The sequence below is a fragment of the Phycomyces blakesleeanus genome (assembly GCF_001638985.1).
Source record: "Phycomyces blakesleeanus NRRL 1555(-) unplaced genomic scaffold PHYBLscaffold_17, whole genome shotgun sequence".
NCBI lineage: Eukaryota > Fungi > Mucoromycota > Mucoromycetes > Mucorales > Phycomycetaceae > Phycomyces > Phycomyces blakesleeanus.
The window spans coordinates 261,119-280,028 of record NW_017265150.1 but is presented as its reverse complement, the minus strand read 5'-3'; the positions used below and the strand labels follow the sequence as shown (position 1 = coordinate 280,028).

The 18,910-nt window shown below is 36.2% G+C and overlaps 7 protein-coding genes across 7 annotated transcripts; 3 read left to right on the top strand and 4 right to left on the bottom strand.

Annotated features, from left to right (window-relative positions):
* Positions 1-1,551: 1,551 nt before the first annotated feature.
* PHYBLDRAFT_64131 (hypothetical protein) lies at positions 1,552-4,104 on the bottom strand (the record flags this gene model as incomplete). Its single annotated transcript, XM_018441239.1, has 8 exons — positions 1,552-2,386; positions 2,464-2,608; positions 2,701-2,936; positions 3,058-3,133; positions 3,222-3,514; positions 3,580-3,659; positions 3,739-3,825; positions 3,883-4,104. 8 exons carry the CDS (start codon positions 4,102-4,104, stop codon positions 1,552-1,554), a joined length of 1,974 nt encoding a protein of 657 aa, XP_018288831.1.
* Positions 4,105-4,250: 146 nt separating this feature from the next.
* Positions 4,251-5,154, bottom strand: PHYBLDRAFT_170877 (hypothetical protein; the record flags this gene model as incomplete). Its single annotated transcript, XM_018436442.1, has 4 exons — positions 4,251-4,282; positions 4,386-4,521; positions 4,629-4,686; positions 5,051-5,154. 4 exons carry the CDS (start codon positions 5,152-5,154, stop codon positions 4,251-4,253), a joined length of 330 nt encoding a protein of 109 aa, XP_018288830.1.
* A 1,820-nt stretch (positions 5,155-6,974) lies between these two features.
* Positions 6,975-8,047, top strand: PHYBLDRAFT_64132 (hypothetical protein; the record flags this gene model as incomplete). Its single annotated transcript, XM_018441240.1, has 5 exons — positions 6,975-7,030; positions 7,108-7,159; positions 7,319-7,358; positions 7,703-7,959; positions 8,027-8,047. 5 exons carry the CDS (start codon positions 6,975-6,977, stop codon positions 8,045-8,047), a joined length of 426 nt encoding a protein of 141 aa, XP_018288829.1.
* Positions 8,048-8,236: 189 nt separating this feature from the next.
* PHYBLDRAFT_64133 (hypothetical protein) lies at positions 8,237-8,674 on the top strand (the record flags this gene model as incomplete). Its single annotated transcript, XM_018441241.1, has 2 exons — positions 8,237-8,372; positions 8,460-8,674. The coding sequence occupies 2 exons, from the start codon at positions 8,237-8,239 to the stop codon at positions 8,672-8,674; spliced, it is 351 nt and encodes a 116-aa protein (XP_018288828.1).
* Positions 8,675-10,308: 1,634 nt separating this feature from the next.
* PHYBLDRAFT_170874 (hypothetical protein) lies at positions 10,309-13,216 on the bottom strand (the record flags this gene model as incomplete). Its single annotated transcript, XM_018436441.1, has 3 exons — positions 10,309-10,391; positions 11,007-12,648; positions 12,722-13,216. The coding sequence occupies 3 exons, from the start codon at positions 13,214-13,216 to the stop codon at positions 10,309-10,311; spliced, it is 2,220 nt and encodes a 739-aa protein (XP_018289131.1).
* Positions 13,217-13,880: 664 nt separating this feature from the next.
* PHYBLDRAFT_155869 (hypothetical protein) lies at positions 13,881-15,767 on the bottom strand (the record flags this gene model as incomplete). Its single annotated transcript, XM_018433447.1, has 8 exons — positions 13,881-14,087; positions 14,184-14,272; positions 14,374-14,452; positions 14,642-14,926; positions 15,035-15,224; positions 15,332-15,387; positions 15,456-15,582; positions 15,658-15,767. 8 exons carry the CDS (start codon positions 15,765-15,767, stop codon positions 13,881-13,883), a joined length of 1,143 nt encoding a protein of 380 aa, XP_018288827.1.
* Positions 15,768-15,967: 200 nt separating this feature from the next.
* WcoA (GATA-type zinc finger transcription factor) lies at positions 15,968-18,767 on the top strand. The gene is made up of 6 exons (XM_018443280.1): positions 15,968-16,479; positions 16,576-16,876; positions 16,980-17,100; positions 17,240-17,296; positions 17,361-18,385; positions 18,485-18,767. Exons 1-6 carry the CDS (start codon positions 16,280-16,282, stop codon positions 18,653-18,655), a joined length of 1,875 nt encoding a protein of 624 aa, XP_018288826.1. The 5' UTR covers positions 15,968-16,279; the 3' UTR covers positions 18,656-18,767.
* The last annotated feature ends 143 nt before the right edge of the window (positions 18,768-18,910 follow it).

The following is an 18,910-nucleotide window of genomic DNA, read 5'->3' as shown; positions in this document are numbered from 1 at the left end:
TCAGATGTATCCAAGCAGTACAAGCTTTGAGCAGTTGTTAGTTTTAAATTTACTACAGTAATGGTATGTATTCTAATTCAATTGAATGACAAGAGTCACTTAACTATGTCACCCACACTCTAATATTATAATTGAATTCTGTAAATCATTTCTCTTGAAAAAATAATACAAGCCATATCCCAGCAGCTAATAACTTGCACGGCCTTTATGACCATTAAAGTATTAACTCCTTGTATTTAATTTGGCTTATAGAATTTCGGTATAAAACTATTTTATATATACTTTAACTCAACTAATCAGATGACTGGTAAAAATAAAGTATAGCTCATATATAAACAAGAGCTTAGATGCCGTAGTTTGGGAATCATGGGATGGCTATCTTTGTGTAATGATAAACTCAACCAGATACTATAACTTTTAGTATTTTGATCTCTATCTGAAAACTATACCTATCTAGCATCAAATTGAACCTCTTTTTTTTTAACCAATTTATATTATGAAATTAGAGTGTACTATATCTTTGTAAAGTCTAGTCTTTGAAGGCTCGGATCAAAATACCGACAGTAACTCTATTGCTTATACATGGTTTTAACCAAGTGTTGCATTTTACATTTTCTCAAAATCTCAAGACAAATCAATTTGTTCAATAATAAAGGTTACAAAACGATAATCACAGTCTCTGAACAAAATATTGTACATTAAAATGTGTATTTGGTCAGCAGGAAGTGCAGTACTCTTTCTTTCTCTCCTTTTTTTTTAAAGAAAAAAATGGCAGTATTCACACAACAAAGGATGCAGATATTTATTTAATGAATATTTATATCTTACAGGAATATTCCTTTTTCAGATAAAGGTCACTGTCTTTCCTGATAATATAATGCCATGTCTCACAAAACAATAATATACATAAAAGCAATGCAAGACAGACCTTGATATAAATGTTTCAGGAAAGACCACCGGACAGGCCTGGTCAGAGTACAATTGAAAACAATTTTAAAACTTCTTGATGATCATGTGTACTTACTATCTTATCCATATAGTATTCTAAAGCAGTTGGTAAAATATAAAGAAACAAAGGGAAAGCTTTTTGTGAAGTTTGAGAGTAAAATAGTCCAAACACGCCTACTTTATTATTATTTTCTTTTTTTTTGGATTGCGGTTTAGAGAAACAAATATGTTATTATTCATGGCTAAACTGGTGCCAAATTTATGCCAGCGTATACTGTTGAACTCAAGAGTACCAGAAACAAATATTGAGGTTGTGTGTATGTGTGATATTCATGCGTGAATTTTGGTCTTTAGCCAAGCTTGCGTTTAAACAGACATCTAAACTTCCATATACCATTAAAAAAACATACTCTATTATTATTATCATCATCATTATTTTCAAACAAAAAAAACACACTTTTAATATACTTACAAAAGTAAAACCAAGAGCTTAAGCAAATCCGAATTTGAAAAAAAAGTTTATGGCAACCTTTCAGAGATTACTTCCAGTTGTCAAATTTTGCCGCTTCTTCAAAATACAAGACATCTACTTTTTCTACAGTGTCATACTGCAGTGCGAGGTCTCAGATTTCTTTTAACAAAAGGTGGTGTAGCTTTGTTTTTTCCATAATCACTGTCAATGTAAACGTCACTGTCACTGTCACTGTCACTGCCACCATTATTATCATCGTCATCGTCATGGTATTCATCGGATTGTGGTTCACTTTTAATATTGTTTTCAGATCCTTCGCCGTAAGATTTTTTTCGTTTCGAGGGTACAAGAGATCTACTTTCTCCAGTATCTGACTCTGAAGAGTCTTTATCTGTAGGATCTTCCAAGGGAATATCTAGTGTGTTATTTACGAGTGGGGAAGTATCATCCAATTCCTCTTCGTTTGAGAGTTCACCAGAATCTTCTTCATATTCGTCCTCAGAGCTAAGACAAATTTCTGTGTACAGTTCGGTTTTCTTTTTCATAATTTTTTTCCTAAACAAATCTTGAAGTTCGACTATGATATCTTCTTCGGTACGCCCACCACTGCTTTCGTAGCGCCTGCGCGCCTTATCCTTTTCTGGTGTATCGTCCTGCATTTCCTCCCATACTTCACCCTCAATTTCGTTGATTATAGGAGATAAAAAGGGGTCTGATGTTTCTGTGGGTACATATTCTTCAGGTTCCGGGTTTCGAAGAGCTTTATAATGCCATCTGAACATAGCACAATATTCTAGAATTTTCGCAATTTTCGCAATTTTCGGATTCCCTATTTCATGCGGTTCATCTTTACAAATATCAATGAGGCGTACAAGAGGCGTTTCCATATCACGATTACAGATGTCTTCCAGCAGAAATTCTGTGATATATTTCCGTTCAGAGTAACGAGGGAGTTTCTGCATAATGCTATATAAAAGAATAAAATTAATAATAAACCATTTTCGCTCGCTCTCTCTCTCTCTCTCTCTTTCTCTTTTTTTTACATGTAAAATTCGACTATCTTGAGTGTATAGTGAAGTGTCCACTTGTCGGTTGAACCATGCGCCAATCTATCCAGTAACAAGTGAAATGACATGATCCATGCTGACACTTCAGCAAAGCATGCCCTTCTAACAGCACTTTTATACTCTTTAAAGAATTATACGCACCGATAAATAAACAAACATTAATGTTATGTGTTTGAGTATTATATATAAGAGTAGTTGATGTCTTGTTCTTACGATTTTTATCAGATGAGTTTTGCAAGGTTCTCGGATACTTGTGCACCAAAAACTGATTTTTATGACTGCTATCCACATGAACATGTTTTCCTGGTAGACACTTCTTGAGATTCTCGATAAGTGGTCGAAGGGCAACGTTTACATTTGCAATTGGATCCCAATTACACACTGAAACGGCTACTCTTTTCCATTCTGATGATCCAATTTCTGTTTCAGGCCAATAATAAAGTAAAAGACTGGCAAGATAATGTCATTAGTTAGTAATCATAGTAATAATAATAATAATAATAATAATAATAATAATAATAATAATATGTTGTTTTAGAAAAAAATGGCGTATTTTTTTTTATTCCTTACCTCATCTGGCCTGGATCTCTTCTACTTATAGCGTATCTGTAGATTCTCCTCATTAAGTTTGTCTTGTTTTTAAAGTCTTTTAGATATTGCAATAGCTAAACACACAGTTGTTAACATTATTGCTCTTTAACTCTTTATTGATTTACTACAAGGTCATTAATTACTTGCCTCCAATTGAGCACCTCTTAGCTGTGTATCTCCCGGTACCATTTCCGAGGCCTTGCTTACGATGCTTAAGAGGCGAGTAGCAGCAGGGTAATTCAAACGTTTTTTTCTATCTTCGATGTCCTCATCATCCTCTTCCTCGTCTTCGTCTTCGTCTTCGTTTTCATCTCCAGAGTTTGTTTCGGACTGAAATTTTATAGCGTCAGCTTTTTCCTTCCACTCTGTGAATTTCAACATGGCATATATCCTCCACAACTCAACATTTGTGTTGTAAGGTTGGATGTCAATAAGTCTAGGAATAAAATGATAATAATTAGTTGTTCGCCTTATTCTTGCTTATATCTAATATCAATTTACCTATCTAATTCTTCAAGTGCCTCTTGCGTTCTATCTGAATTCAAAAGACAGTTTATCCATGTTTCAAGTATAACCATTCCCTTGATACACAAACCAGAAAAAGAAAAGAAAAATTAGATTTATTTTCTTTCTTTTAAAGAATAGACTTAATCGTCTTACATTTGATGCTGAAGATGATATGAATGCTGCATAAAGAAATCCTGCCAAGTCATATGGAGCCAAATGCTGAACAATTTCTGCACAAACCTATTGATGATTATGATGTCAGTAGATTACAAATTAAAGAATGACAGAATGACATACTTTCCAAAAGGCCTTGGGTTTATAAAATCGAATTTTAAGTAGTCCACGCAAAAGTTGAAAGGCTTCCGAGTACCGTTGTTTACTTAATAGAAGTTTAAGCTTTTCTTTGGCTGCAAATGTGATCAATCTAGATCCAAAAGGCAGATGTGTTAATGGATTCTCAGGATTGAATTGCCTGCTAAATAAACAATCATTCTCAAGTAGGCGAGGCAAGCTTGGCATTTTAGAATGTACTTGGAGATTGTCAAGTAATGTATGATTGTTTGTTTATAAGTAGATCAATTAAAGAAATAAATAAATATTTTTTCTAAGAAAAGAAAAGACATGTACAGCTGAAGTTGATTTTTTTTTATTCCCTTGATAAAATTCTATCCAGTTATGGCTGCCTTTAACAATTCAGCTTATTTTTCTATGAAAGACCCTTTATATTATATATATATATATATATATCACTTTATGCGCATGTACGTGTTTTTAACCTGGTAGGTATTCCTGTGTCCTACCTGGATAGTGTCTAGGACTGTCAAAGAACGCCACACAATACAAAAGAAAAGTCCAATGTGGTGACCCAGACACTCGGATGTTGGATTTATCACATATAAGAACATATTCATATTGGGATAGCGTAGTAGCTATCATCTTGTCAGTATAAAATATATATAAACGATTAAGTAATCAGCCCAATAATTATTACAGTTAGTACTGTAGATAATATCTTAAAGATTGTTAAGATAATTATATCATACTGCCGGGTAAACTGTGTCAGATCGATATGGAGCTAATTTAGTAGGAAGTCCTAAAGCTCTAGTATAAAAGAGAAAAGAATAGCTAAGAGCTAAAGAAGTACGATTTATGACTTGATGTCATAATTGTAACACCGACACTAGTTAAGCAGTAAATACACTCTAATAACCAAATATAGTAAAGGAAGAAAGCCTTAAGAAACTAAGACGTAATGACAAGAGCAGATTGTGTTTTCTTATAAAAAGGGACACTTTTTATTTATGAATAAAGACAACTGATATACAGTCTCAAAGTATTTCTATACGTCTCTATTATCAAATATTTTATTTTTCTATTGTTTCGTACCTGAAATACAACATCCAATCTTCTGGTCTCTCAAATCTTAAATCGATCAAGATTATAAAGCTGTCTCTTCTAAACTTACTTATTCGCCCTTTTCTTTTTGTAATTTATTCTAGTATTCTCAAATCGTAAACTATTTGTGCATGACTTTAATTGCTTAAAGAATATCCAGTGTTTTACAAGCATGTTTAGAGGCTACCCTTTTTCTCTTCTTCTTATATAAAATTTTAGACTTGATTTGCTTGTATCTTAATATATATAAAAAAGGCGTGGGTAAGGTATAACAATGTCATCCTAGAATACTACAAGATTCGATTACACTTGGACATAAAAGTTATGATTTTAACAACTACGCAACATATAAACCAGTTTAAAAGGGTATAAGAAAATAAAATTTAAAAATGCATTTATTAATCATGAAGGTGGGGAGTAAAAGGGCCCAAAACCTGGCACTACATTGCCTTCTTCTTTTGTTAGCTTTAGAATTATCAGATTTATGATTTCACTCTGAAGCACAGGCATATCAGAGCTGTATCTGTATTGCTTCTTTTTGAATTGATTTCATTTAAGAGCCACAATATCAACTACATACTGCTCAATGATGCTCTATTTGACAATAGTGTTAATGTTGCTATATACGTTAGAGTAAATGACTGCAAATTACCTGGAGCCCCACAGCAGAAACTTAACAAGGTCAGGAATGAAATTCCCTTTGGTCTGGAAGTCTGGCTTTATAGACAGAGAGGATTCTCTCTAGAGATGAACAATAAGGACAAGCAAAGTGGCAAGAATATTTTTTAAACTAGCTTGGTATTTAAAAGAGATTACTTGGTGACTTTTTGAAAGGTATGAAGAAAGTGGTTCACTGACTAAAATGATTTCTTCATTTGAGAAGAATCTAATGGTATTGTCTAACAACTTGGAAATGTAAAGACTTTAAAGCCTTGGAAGATTCTAGATGATTTGAGGGCAATGAGGGTTATGAGGGTTATAATGACCCTAATGACTCTAAGGGCTCTAGGTGCTTCAGGTACTTTAGGTGTTTTTAGGGCTTTAGAGACTTCAAAGATATCAGATATTTCAAATGGTTTAATGATATCACAAACATTCTTGTTATTATCATATACATATTATTGTCCATAGACTATATACGATTGTAATTGTGCGCAATTAAAATAAACAGTAAAAAAGTAAGTAAAGTTAGGGATAAAAATATACACCATATAGCAATTGAATTTATACAAGAGAACTTTTAACTATCAAGACAGTTATAGAAATTTGAAAGGCTTTCATAAGTTTAGACAAACGGGTAGGGCAAATGGGCAGTGAATACTTAAAATTGATAACCAGTAATTTTACGGGGACGACGTTACTATCTAACCAGACTAATTAACTATGACCACCTGTCCGGGGTCTGGTGCCTTTTTCTAACCCTTCAAGGCAAAATGGTGTGTCCTGAAATTGCTGCAGTTTGTAAAGCATACTGGCACACAATTTTTAATAATGTACCTTTCTTTCATGGCAATATAGTAGCTTCTGTGAACACATCCCTTCAATTTTTCTTTCAGTCCGCTAATCTCCTAGACTAACTTTTTCATTGTTGTGCTACTCTTGCTTTCTAATTTCTCTTGTACTATTCATTTAATCTCTCTTCTTTTATTTTGCTTCCTTCATTTGTACGTATTAGTGTACTACTTTGTCTCCACACATTGTGTGCTCATCAATCTTTCACCAGGCACCTAACTTTCATTCTTTTAATAGCCACAATCTGCATTTGGGAAATTTAATAATAAAATTCTGTCTCATGCAAAAATCAATTCCTGTATGTTCATTTAATAGCTGTTTGCGTCCTAAATTTAGACTTGATAATAAAGATACTATAGTTAGCCACAAAATACACTATATAGATAGGCAGCCATGTAGAGGATCATAAGGAGTTGCTGTCATTATAGTGTGACGCAATAGTGTTTGATACCTTACTATTTATCGGTCTTCTTACGCGTATCATGCCTTTCTCTTCCTTTCACTTCCTTATATTCCCAGAGTCTGACAGCACCATCTGGTAAGTAATCCTCACTTATCCCTTTTTTTCTGCCAAGCACAAAAGAAAGTCTTTATACGAATATTCGGTATCCTTAGGGACCAGATAGAATCATTCGATGCTGGCAAAAAGGCCACGATTTGTGGTCCGGTAGAATAAAAATGCTGTCTCCCACCAGGGAATGGCGTGCATCATCAGGAGACATAGTCCCTCCTAAAGCTAGCGTCTGCAAATTTTTTACGACCATGATAAAGCAAAAGCCAGGAGAATCCAGGGACTAAAGAATACGGCTAGCAACGTCTTGGATAGCCGGGATGCACTATTGCTGGCCAGACGATAGTTGAAACAGGTAAGTTAGGTAGGACTATAGGGACCTTACGGTATTAACTATATTTTTGTATAAAGCAAGAGAAAGAGCTTTATTAAAGCGCTGCTATTACAAGTGTGCACAAAGACAAGACGGCTTTGCTTCCACAAACAGCACTTTTGATCCCGTCTCTAAAAGAAATTACCAAAAACAAGGCATCCCACTTTAATTGTAGTACAAATACCGACATTTTTGAAAGACCGGAAAAAAGATTAAGGGCCTCTTTGCTAAATAACTTGGCAATGCACAAGTAACTTACGACCATAATTAAAAAAAATAGTAAGTGGTATCGTTAAAGATAAAATATATGTATTTACTGCTAATAGTCTTGATTAGTGGCCAAGAGAATATTTTAACTTTAACATTACCAAGAATTATACCAGAAAGACTGGGTTTAAAAGTAGGGAATATCGAGGCATTATGCTTTCCATCTCGTCCTTGCTGTATCAAGGAGCGAGCACAAGATTTTGCAAAAGGTCAGAAACTGCACGTCTCTCATGGACATCTCACGAGTAATTGGCTGCATACCAATTTATGGTTCCGCACCAAGAATGTCATACATTCGATTAGCCTTGACCAAACTGTAAGCACAGAATAAAATCTACGAGTATTACTAGCCATTTTAATATCCCCTCTTTTTTAATTATTAGAGCAATTCTCTGGCAGTCTAGAGTGTTACTAGACGAGACTCATAAAGAAGATTGGTATCAAATAAACCTAGCATCTGACTTATTTGATGCCATATTTTTTTTTAAAATAATATAAAGTAAAAAGGTAAACATTTGAATAGATGGGTTTACGACAAAAGAAAGAAAGAAATTTGCTTATCTCGCATTGCGAGATCAGAATGTCACTCAAACATGATAAAAAGCTTGAAGAAACTTGGCGTCCTTCCCCAGTCAGAGAAAGATGTCAAAGTTGATATGATTTTGTGCTTCTTTTCCGACAAAAAGAACGTGTTTACTTGCGAGGACAAGCTACCTAATCCTTCAAACAGTACAACGTTAACTCTGAACAAAAAAAAACCATCAAGACTAGTTGTCTAAACCTTAACCTACCGGAAGTCTCTCTTGACAATACAAGCCTATATTGAACATCTTGAGGCAATTAGTACTCAGTTTATTTGCAGAGAGCTTATTGTACTAGGTGCCAGGGATGAGAATAGTGTTGAATCTCTAAGATCACCTTGGTCTGAAGAGGCTGTGCTGAGGAATTACTCCCCAGGCGAGAGTAACACTGATGATGAAGATGACAAAGATATCCAGCCAAGCCAGAAGGAAGAAAAGAAGCTTGAGTAACTGAAGGAGGAGATAGACAAGCAGCTGAAAATAATTTCTTTCGGTGAGGATGTCATTGTTTCTGACAATTTGGAACAGCTCTACAACATGAACGATGATCGATTATAATAAATCTTTCTTTTCAAGCATTATATTATTAGTAGTATTGCTGCTTTTAAATGATCTCAGCTGTAAAATTGTCTGCAGCAGTTAAATCTAAGTCCAACGTTGGATCCTATTAGACAGTGTTGGTAAATGTCGTGATTTGTGGTTTCCAAAAAAAAAACAGATTTGCTAATAAAGTCAGATTTTATCACCTAACCAGCAGCCAGTTTGTCAGTAACACCCCCAAAAACCAATTGTAGGTGATTTTATGCTTAATTCTTCGTGTTGGTCTCTTTTGCATGTCCTTAAGGTTCACCTTTAAAGACGCGCAAAAAAAAAGAGGGGTAAATTAGCATTGCTGCAGCTTAGACGGACTCAGACTTGCATGAACTAATGCAGTTTGACGTTAATTAACCAGCGATGTATATGTGTCTCCTAATCGCTTATGTAGTTTGGTTTGATCGATTGGATCGAACAATATCAGAGTAAATAGCTAATAGCATCTCTTCTATAAGCATCATCTTTTACGAGCTTAAATCACTTTATTCTCTTGTTTTTCCTCAACTACTGTTATCCAAGCCAATATTATCACACTCCAAGGACCATTGATTACTATACCAAATTGTGGTCATTTCAGACAAAACTTATAAAGCTTAATAATAAAAGGGATACGACATACTTTTATAACACAGGGCATACTCTATTGTTTTGTTTAGCACTGCCAATTAAATACTTAGACAAGTTATGTTTAATATTGCGGCCAAGCAAATAAACAACACGAATAAACAAAAGGTACAAAAAATGGTCATATTGAATACCCAAAGACATCTACTATATCACAGATGACTACTAACAAAAGAAAACATCCTAAAAGAGAAAAGAAAGTGACAATAGCTTAATGAGTGGCAAACGCATTGAAAGTATTATATGTTTGTCAAGAGGTCTATAACCTCATGACAACGCACTGCAACCTGTCCATTATGATGAAATTGACAGATATTCAGAAATAAAAGGGCATTATCTTGACATGCATAACGCTCCTATCCACAATTAAACCGATATAGGTAAGAATATCAATTCTCGGGGATACTAGTATGTGTATCTTTCTCCATATTCTTCTGTAATGAATCCAATCGAGCAGTTCTGGTTAGTCGTCAAGAGTAAAGTAAAACGATTAGCGCTTTTAGAAAAAGAATTACTCAAGTCTAGGATTAGCAAGGCATGCGATATTTTATATTCAAGTGGTTTCAAAGTGTTTGTTTCCCATTCTGTTAAATGCTTTGACAACTGTCTTAACAAAGAGAGGCTCTAAAATATCCAATGAACAAATAAAATATGAAAAAAGAGGACATTTGCAGATCAATTTGCCGTGCTTTTTATTTTGCTAAGCACTAGTCTTGTACAAATGGTAAGAGGCAGTTATGTTGGACCATGGATGTGGGTATGGAGGTTAAACAAAAGTGAACAAATACAAAACCCAAACACCCGTAATCACTCGACAGAATGATTCCAGTGGTACTTACATTTACCAAATGTATTTTTGTCAATATCTACAATGATATCTTTGCTTTCTTCTCCCCTGAGTGCCTAGCATATAGCTTAACAAAGTGCTTAATGAAGTGCTTGAGAAATACTGTGAGGGTATTCAGTATTCAAAATAGATTTTTCTTAAAAATATATGCTGAATTTTAAATAAGTTAAACGGCGAAAACAAACTCGACTATACATATATAGTAATGAATAAATTGCTACAAGTCCACACCTCGTTTCTTTTTTTTTTTTGAAAAAAAAAAGAAACAAATATATTGGTTGGGTCGATCCGGTCAACAGCATTTGAACAGGCACAAAAATAAAATAAAAACGACAAAGGATTTCATATACATATATATTTTCTTTATAAAATAAAAGTAAAAAATAAAATTAAAATTAAAATAAAAGAAAAAAAAAGGAATAAAGTAAATAGAATGGCCTTCATTATAATAGGCTATCATTCCTTTATCCGGATATGTGAAAGGTAACCAAAGCATTTACAGTAAATAGAAGAAAAAAGAGACGTGAAAGTACAGTTAATGGGGTTTGTGAGTTTGTTTAAAGATACTGGATATTTCTTTTCTGTATACATATACATATACAATGAAGGAAAGACTTATAAAGAAAAATTGTGCTTATGTGCTTATGTGCTGTTGTTGTTGTTGTTGTTGTTGTTGTTGTTGTTATCGCCAATGAGATTTTCGTCGATCAAGCGAACCAGCCGGAGAAGGATCATAGTCCATTACATCTTTTGAAAAATCATATTGATGATCTATTCCCCCACCTCCACCTCCACCTCCACCTACAATACTGTTCCCCCCAGTAGCTGCTGCTGCTGCTTGTGTGGCTTGTTGTAGCATCATCAATTGCTGAAGTTGATCTGGGGTAAGGTGGAGAGGAAATGAAGATGGATGTAAAGAAGGCTGACTAAATGAACCGATTTGTGTTGGAGTAGTAGGCCAGGGATTCTGGTGGGTCACATGCATTTGGGGTTCAATTGACACAAATGGCGGCTGTCTTCTCGGTAAAAGCACCTTACCGAACCCTTCATTACCACCACCACCACCACCAAAAGGAGATTGGTTAGGTAATGATCCGGGAGTAGTAGGTGACTGTGTCTGAGACTGCAGTTTAGATTGTTGGCGTTTATCACTCAGAGACCTACGTCGTTGGCGTTTGTTGAGTGTTTCTGAAGGCCACTGGGCAGGAGTGACAGCCAGTGGTCGACCCCCAGAACCTCCGCCGCTTGTAATACGAACTGAGGTGTGTGGAAGTGATACCGAAAGTCCACTGACAGGCGTGGGGTCAATTGAAATAGGCTCAGCAGTAGTTGAAGAAGCAGGGGAAGGTGCGGAATATACAGCTTGGAGAAAAGCAGGAGTCTTGCCTTTGTTGATCTTATTCCCAACCAAAATACTATTGTTATTGTTATTATTATTATCATTATTATTATTATTATTATTATTATTATTATTATTATTGCCACTACTGTTACTACTACTAATATTAATACTACCAATACTACTGATATGACTAATATGACTAATATTTGTGGTGGTATTATTAGTATTCACTGCAGCTGTAGATCCACTCCGGTTACGTTTTTTGATGATATCTGTCTTGAGACTCAAAGGGCGAACAACTCCGTGCAGTTTGAGAAATAGTCCGCATGCATTACAAAGTGGAAGTCCTTCGGGGTTACGTCGCCACAGGGGAGTTGTGGTGGTTGAGCAGTTTGTACATCTGACAGCAGCAGATGGATCTCTTTTACTGTCATCTGGCGAGGTATTTGACGGGGGGTCGAGCGCACGATCAGGAAGATGACGAATAGGACGTAAGGAGGGTTCGTGTTCGACAGGTGATTGAGAGATACGAAATGCACTCATACTTCCTACAGACCGCTGTCGGACTCCCTCTGTGGTTATATTTGACGTATTTGATGAGATTGTTATTGGTTTTGGAGGCTGTGGTTGTGGTTGTTGTGGTTGTTGTGGTTGTTGTGGTTGTTGTGGTGGTGGTGGTGGCGGTGTTTCCACAGAAGGTGATTCTGCAATGGATGGTTTTGGAGTATTATAGTATATATTGAGAATTTCTTCAAAGCTAAGAGCACCGGCATGAACAGGTCCATTATATTTTTCTGCGGTGACTGACTGTGTAGGGTACAATGTGTTGGGTTGAGATGGCTGGGTTGGTGTGAGCGGTGTCTGAGAAAGTCCAAATTGCTGACCAGATGAATGATAAGAGGGGTAAGAGGGATGGCTGGAAAGATCGATAAAAGATTCTGGCTGATAATCCATATCCGAGTCTGCTGGAATAGTTATACTGGAAGTGCCACCTCCATGGGAATAATAAGGTGTGCTCTAGAATTTTTTTTTAAAAGAAATGTAAAGAGAATGTGTGGGTTAGCTAAAGAAATATAACGAAAAGGCTTACAAGGGACGAGGCGCGTGCAGATCCATACACCAGCACATTTGGATCATGCTTTGGATACCCTAGCATTTGCTGTCCATAAAGAGGTGCAGAAGAAGACAGCAGAGCTGTGGTGTCATCTGGAGGCGGGGGAGAGTCTGTACTGTCAGCCTGAGCCTGAGCTGTGCGTTCGGCCTTCTTTTTGAGCGTCATAGCCATCATCCGCCAGGTCAGGTTCTCGAGTCGGGAGCCGTTCGGTAGGTTGTCCTTTGCCTTGGTGTACAATCGCCAAACTTGTGTTGCCAAGGGATCCTCTTTCGGACGGCTGTCTGATTCCTCGTCGTCTTCGTCGTCTTCATCGTCTTCCACCATTCCTTTTGGTTTTCTAGGTGGGAAAAGTGAGTCGGACAGTAGGGCTGCAGCGGCTGACGAAGGAGAGGCTGAAAACGAGCCTTCTCTTTCCATGTGTTGTTCAGTAGGACGGAATGAATTGCGAGATGACCCAAAGGAGTGACTCATGGCATCGCTCTTCAGAACTAACAGACTTGAAGACAAGGAAATAAAGAAAAAAATAAAAAAAAAAGAGAGAGAGAGATAAAATCAGGTGAATGAACAAATCAACCAGTGTCGGTATTCAGAAATACCAGGCCAATCATCAAGGCTGTGTGACTCATCTCCAGCATGAAGCCAACCTGCTCTAAACCCCTTTTCTTTACAGCCTGTCTCTTTTCCTTCTTTCCCTTATTTTCTTTGTGCCTTTCTTTCTTTCTTTCTTTCTTTCTTTTTTGGCTCTATCCATTTTATCCTTTCCTCTGCGCCCTGGCGCTAAGTTGTGCTTGTAGAATAACCTCTTGTACTTTCAATACTCACCATCATCATATTTAGAATCACAACAGTTTAACGATAATAACTATACGGCTGTGTTTATTTATTTATTTGTTTTGTTTTGTTTTATTTTCTTTATTGGTCTGCTTGTTTGTTTGCCTGCTTGCTTATTTGTTTGTTTGCCTGCTTGGTTGATTGGGTTGATTGATCGATTAATTGATTGATTGATTAATTGATTAATTGATTAATTAATCGATTAATTAATTAATGAATGAAATTTCTCGAGAGATCAATCGGTTGATTGATATTTGTCGAAACTTGTTCGACTTGTGGGGGGGTTTTTTTAGCGTTGATTGATTTATTGAGTAATCTCTTCGTATAGCATCTCTGTTATATACATATTTATATATATATTTTGAGTCAACCTCTCTTTCTTTCTTTTTATAATGTGAAAAAAAAACTTACGTTTCAATTGCTCTTTTGTCAGCTGATCCTTGTACTTGTCAAAGTCAAAAAAGCTTTCGTGGATTGGTGTTGCGTTGGGTTCATCATCAGGATCATGGTACTACGTGCATAAATTATAGCGTGGGTAACCATTGAATGAATAATAGTAATAATATCAATAAGAAAAGAAAAGAAAAGAAAAGAAAGAAAAACTCACTGCTTCAAGGTATGGGTGTTTCAATGCCTCTTCAACCGTAATACGACGGTCTGGATTGAATGATAATAGCTTCTCCAGAAGATCAACAGCTTATTTAACAACAATACAATACAATACAATGAATATACATATTTGGATAATAATAGTAATACCTGACAATCAATGATCGTTTTGATTTATTGATTCTTACCTTGTGCACTTGCTTCTGGGAAAAGTCGTGCAAACGGGATTCGCTTCTTGAACGGAAGACTTCTAATGTAATCACGGGCCTATACATAGACACATACACGTATATGATATGATATGACATGATATGATTCCAAATGAACATACATACACACACACACACACACAAATACGCTTCCTTTTTTTAGTCCAATGTAATATTATATTATACCACCTTTTGAGCCTAAGAAAAAAAGTAAAAATAAAAAATAACAGCCAGCCTCTTAACTTACGCCTCGACTCTTGATGCCATAAAAGTCATCCATTGTAGGTGTACCGAGTACATCGAGAATTAGGGTGAGCTGATGATGGTAGTCACGACCGGGGAACAGTGGTTTCCCACTCAACATCTCGGCCAGAATACAGCCCACAGACCACACATCAATGGCCTTTGTGTATTCTTTGAAAGTCAACATGATTTCAGGTGCTCTGTACCAGCGAGTAGCTACATATTCAGTCATAAATCCACTGTTCTCGTCAGCAGAGTTGGCTGACCGGGCCAAACCAAGATCACAGATCTAGTAGTAGATTAATCAAAGTAATTTAATATCCAATATATATATATATATATAAATAGAAGGAATTACACAACATATAATGATATTAATTGTTTTGTTTGATTGTACCTTGAGGTCACAGTTGGCGTTCAACAAAAGGTTACTGGGTTTAAGATCACGATGAAGTACATTTGCCGAGTGCATTGCCTTTAAGGCACGCAATGTTTGGTAAGTAAAGTACTGGCAATGGTCATCCGACAAGTCCTGCGTGCGGATGACTCTGTGCAGGTCGGTCTCCATGAGTTCCTGAATAAGATATCTGGCAGGAACGTCAGCCTCAAAGTGTATAAGGTTGCGCTTTATTTCTTTCTTTCTTTTTAAAATTATCGAAAGAGAGAAAAATAAATAAATAACCGAACCACTGACACTTCGGTAAACTCATCATAAGATTTTGGTTTGACAATGTCAAGAATCGATATAATCTATTAAAAAGCATATTAGAGAAAAATATATATAAAGTAGGTAAAATACTTTATTCTATTTTGCTTACATTCTCATGATTAAAGTATTTGAGTAGTTTGATTTCGCGGAGAGTACGAAGGCAAAACATAGCATGGTCAAATGGAAGAATTCGCTTAATTGCCACTGTTTGCCCGGTAGGTTTGTGAACAGCAGAACTACAAGAATGGTTATTGTATTAGAGTATTAAACCAGACAAAGAAATATACATATTTAACAAAGGTATTATTTACCAAACTACACCATAAGCACCTTCGCCTACAATGTCTACAATTGAGTACTGTTCTCCAGCATCAAATTGCTGGAGACGAGACATATCATTACGTCTAGATGGTTGTGTCATGATGATGAAGAGAAGAGAATATTAATAAGAATAAGAAATATATATATATATATTATTTAATAATAATAATATAAATATATATATAAATATATATATTAAATATTTAAATGAAAGTGGTGTGTAAAGAACGGGTTACGCGGGGCCTGTATTGGGAAAGTTACTTCTCTGTTCCTCTCCCTCTTTCTCTCCCTCCCTCTCTCCCTCCCTCTCTGTGTACGTGTACCTATCTATCTATACACACACACACACACACATATATATATATATATATATATATATATATAATCTGGGCGATCGAGAAGTGCCGATTCGGAAGGCACTGTATTGTAAGCATTCGGCCAATAATCGTTCAGGGAACATTTTTTTTTGTCAATTTCCTTTTCACGCATAAATACTTGGTTTTTGTAATTTTAAATAATAAATAATCTACTTCTTCTTTTGCATTTTTTTATTTTATTTTTATTTTTATTTTTTACTTTTATATATATATATACATACATACATATATTACAATGCCTCAGTACTGTGACATATCTACTCTTACACTAGAAGAAGAGCCAGTATGCATGCCAGCCTTTGAACTATTCGACGAAACAATTGCACCTCTTGAAGTACAAGCTGCCCCTGTACGAACACCATCGGCTCCGATAGCAGGCGTCTATTCGAATTCAGGATTTGATATGATTCAAGTTCTCTCAAGTCTTGCGAACAGGTAATATAATATCGAATAATATATATCTATATATCTATATATATATATATTATCTTTATTGAACAATTGTGAACATTTCTCTTTTTTTTTTTTTAGACCTAACCCTGAAATACATTTGGGTCCGATTGACTTGTCTTGTTCATTTTTGGTATCCGATGCTCGTCAATACGATTGCCCGATTATTTACTGCTCGCCAGCATTTGAGACCCTGACAGGCTACAGTTCAAACGAAATCTTGGGGAAGAATTGTCGATTTCTACAGGCACCAGATGGTCTTGTAACCGGAGGATCACGAAGACGCCACACAGACAATCAGGCTGTCTACCACCTAAAAGCCCAGTTGATTCAAAATAGAGAACATCAAGCAAGCATTATTAATTATCGTAAAGGAGGCCAGGTAAGCACAAAAAAGAAAAAGAAAAAAAAAAAGAAGCAATTTTAGGTTTATTGTTTTGACCATAGAAGCTAATGGAAGTAAATCTCCAAAATCAAAAATGTAGGCTTTTGTAAACCTCATTACAGTCATTCCACTCCTTGATAATCAAGGTGAGGTTGCCTATTATGTCGGATTGCAGGTGGATTTGGTAGAGCAGCCAAATTCTATTATGGAGAAAATGAAGGGTAAGTAATCATAATTCAACCCCCCCACAGACATAAAGGCTACCTTTTTTTTTTTTTTTTTTTTTAAAAAAAAAAGCTGCTGTTATTTGAAATGGTAATAATTTATTATATTTTTCGTATTAAAAAATAAAAAAAAAAGATGGCACATATATGATAAATTATCAGCAAAACCCCTTGCCGCTCCAATTGCCAGACAGTAAGTTACAATTGTCGACCCAATATGATTTGACTAGTGACTAACAATCCAAGTCATTTTGCAGAGGCCATATTGGACCAAATGGATGATTATTTTCGTGAGCTTCCTAGCCTGGGAAGCACTTATAGTTTCCTGACTAATCCCGAAGTCATGGCACTCGTGAAATCCAAGTCGGCTAGGTCCAGATGCGATTCAGAAAATGAACAGAGTTATCTGCTGGAATGGAACAAGTTGATATTAGACCAATCAGACGACTTTATCCATGTTGTGTCTCTCAAGGGCTTCTTCCTCTATTGCTCCGGAGCGGCCAAGAATCTGCTGGAATACGAACCTGAAGATCTGCTCGGGAAGTCTCTCAGCTCGATCTGCCACCCATCGGACATTGTGCCGGTGATGCGGGAAATAAAAGAAGCGGCTGCAAGTGGAAACAGTGGAAAGGTGGTCGACCTTTTGTTTCGTGTACGACGCAAGTATTCTGGATACATGTGGATGGAATGTCGTGGAAGGCTGCACATGGACCAAAGCAAGAGCCGCAAATGTCTTGTGCTTTCAGGCAGACAGAGGCCGGTTTACAAGCTCCACTGGCGAGATATTTGCTCGACTTCTTTGGAAGGAACAGAGTTTTGGGCAAAAACCAGTCTGGCCGGTCTGTATCTACATGTGGCAGCAAAGTGTCAAGAAACAATTGGATTTTCTGCAGAGTCACTAGAAGGAGCCTCGATTTACCAATATATTCCAAACCATGAGATCCCGGACATGAGCCGTGCATTTGACCTGGTCCGCCAAGGTCAGCGAGTCAATCTCCAGCATTCGATTCTTAACGAAAAGGGTAACTACTCTACCGTAACTTCCACATTCTATCCCGGAGACGTGTCTTCTTTTCAAAGCGAGCCTGCATTTGCGCTGGTCCAGACACGGCTTGGCAGAGAAGAAATGTTCAGGACAGATAACAATCTCCAAGAGAATGTATTTTCCGAGATTGAGCCCACGCGTGGAACCAGTTGGCAATATGAGCTCCATCAACTTCAGTTGGCCAACAAGAGACTTCATGAGCAAATAGAATCTCTCTCTGGGCCCAAACGCAAGAAGGTTTGTAATCATAATCATAATCTAATTATATATATATATATATATATATATGTGGTTGGCTAAGGGTATTAATGCTTTGATATGTATGCATGTATATAGCAAAGAAAGAGAAAACATATTCAGGAGATTTCCAAGATGTGTGCACAGTGCCAGTCCCAAGACTCACCTGAATGGAGAAGAGGACCAAATGGTCCAAAAGAGCTGTGTAATGCATGTGGTTTACGTTATGCTAAAACCATCCAGACAAGGCCTAAAATCACAGCCATCTAAATCTAATCCATATACACTAACTTACCTTGCATCACATATACTTTCTTTACATACCTACATCTTTTCTTTTCTTTGTTTTTTTTTCTTTTGGTTTTGCATAAACTCATATTGCTCATGCTATGATATAGAACATACTCATTATTATTATTTTTGTTATCTAATCATACAGAATTGCCGGGATAATTAGATATGTAAAGACTAATCGGTACTGTATGATAATGGTGGTGATGATGACAGTGTTGGTTTTATTTAAAG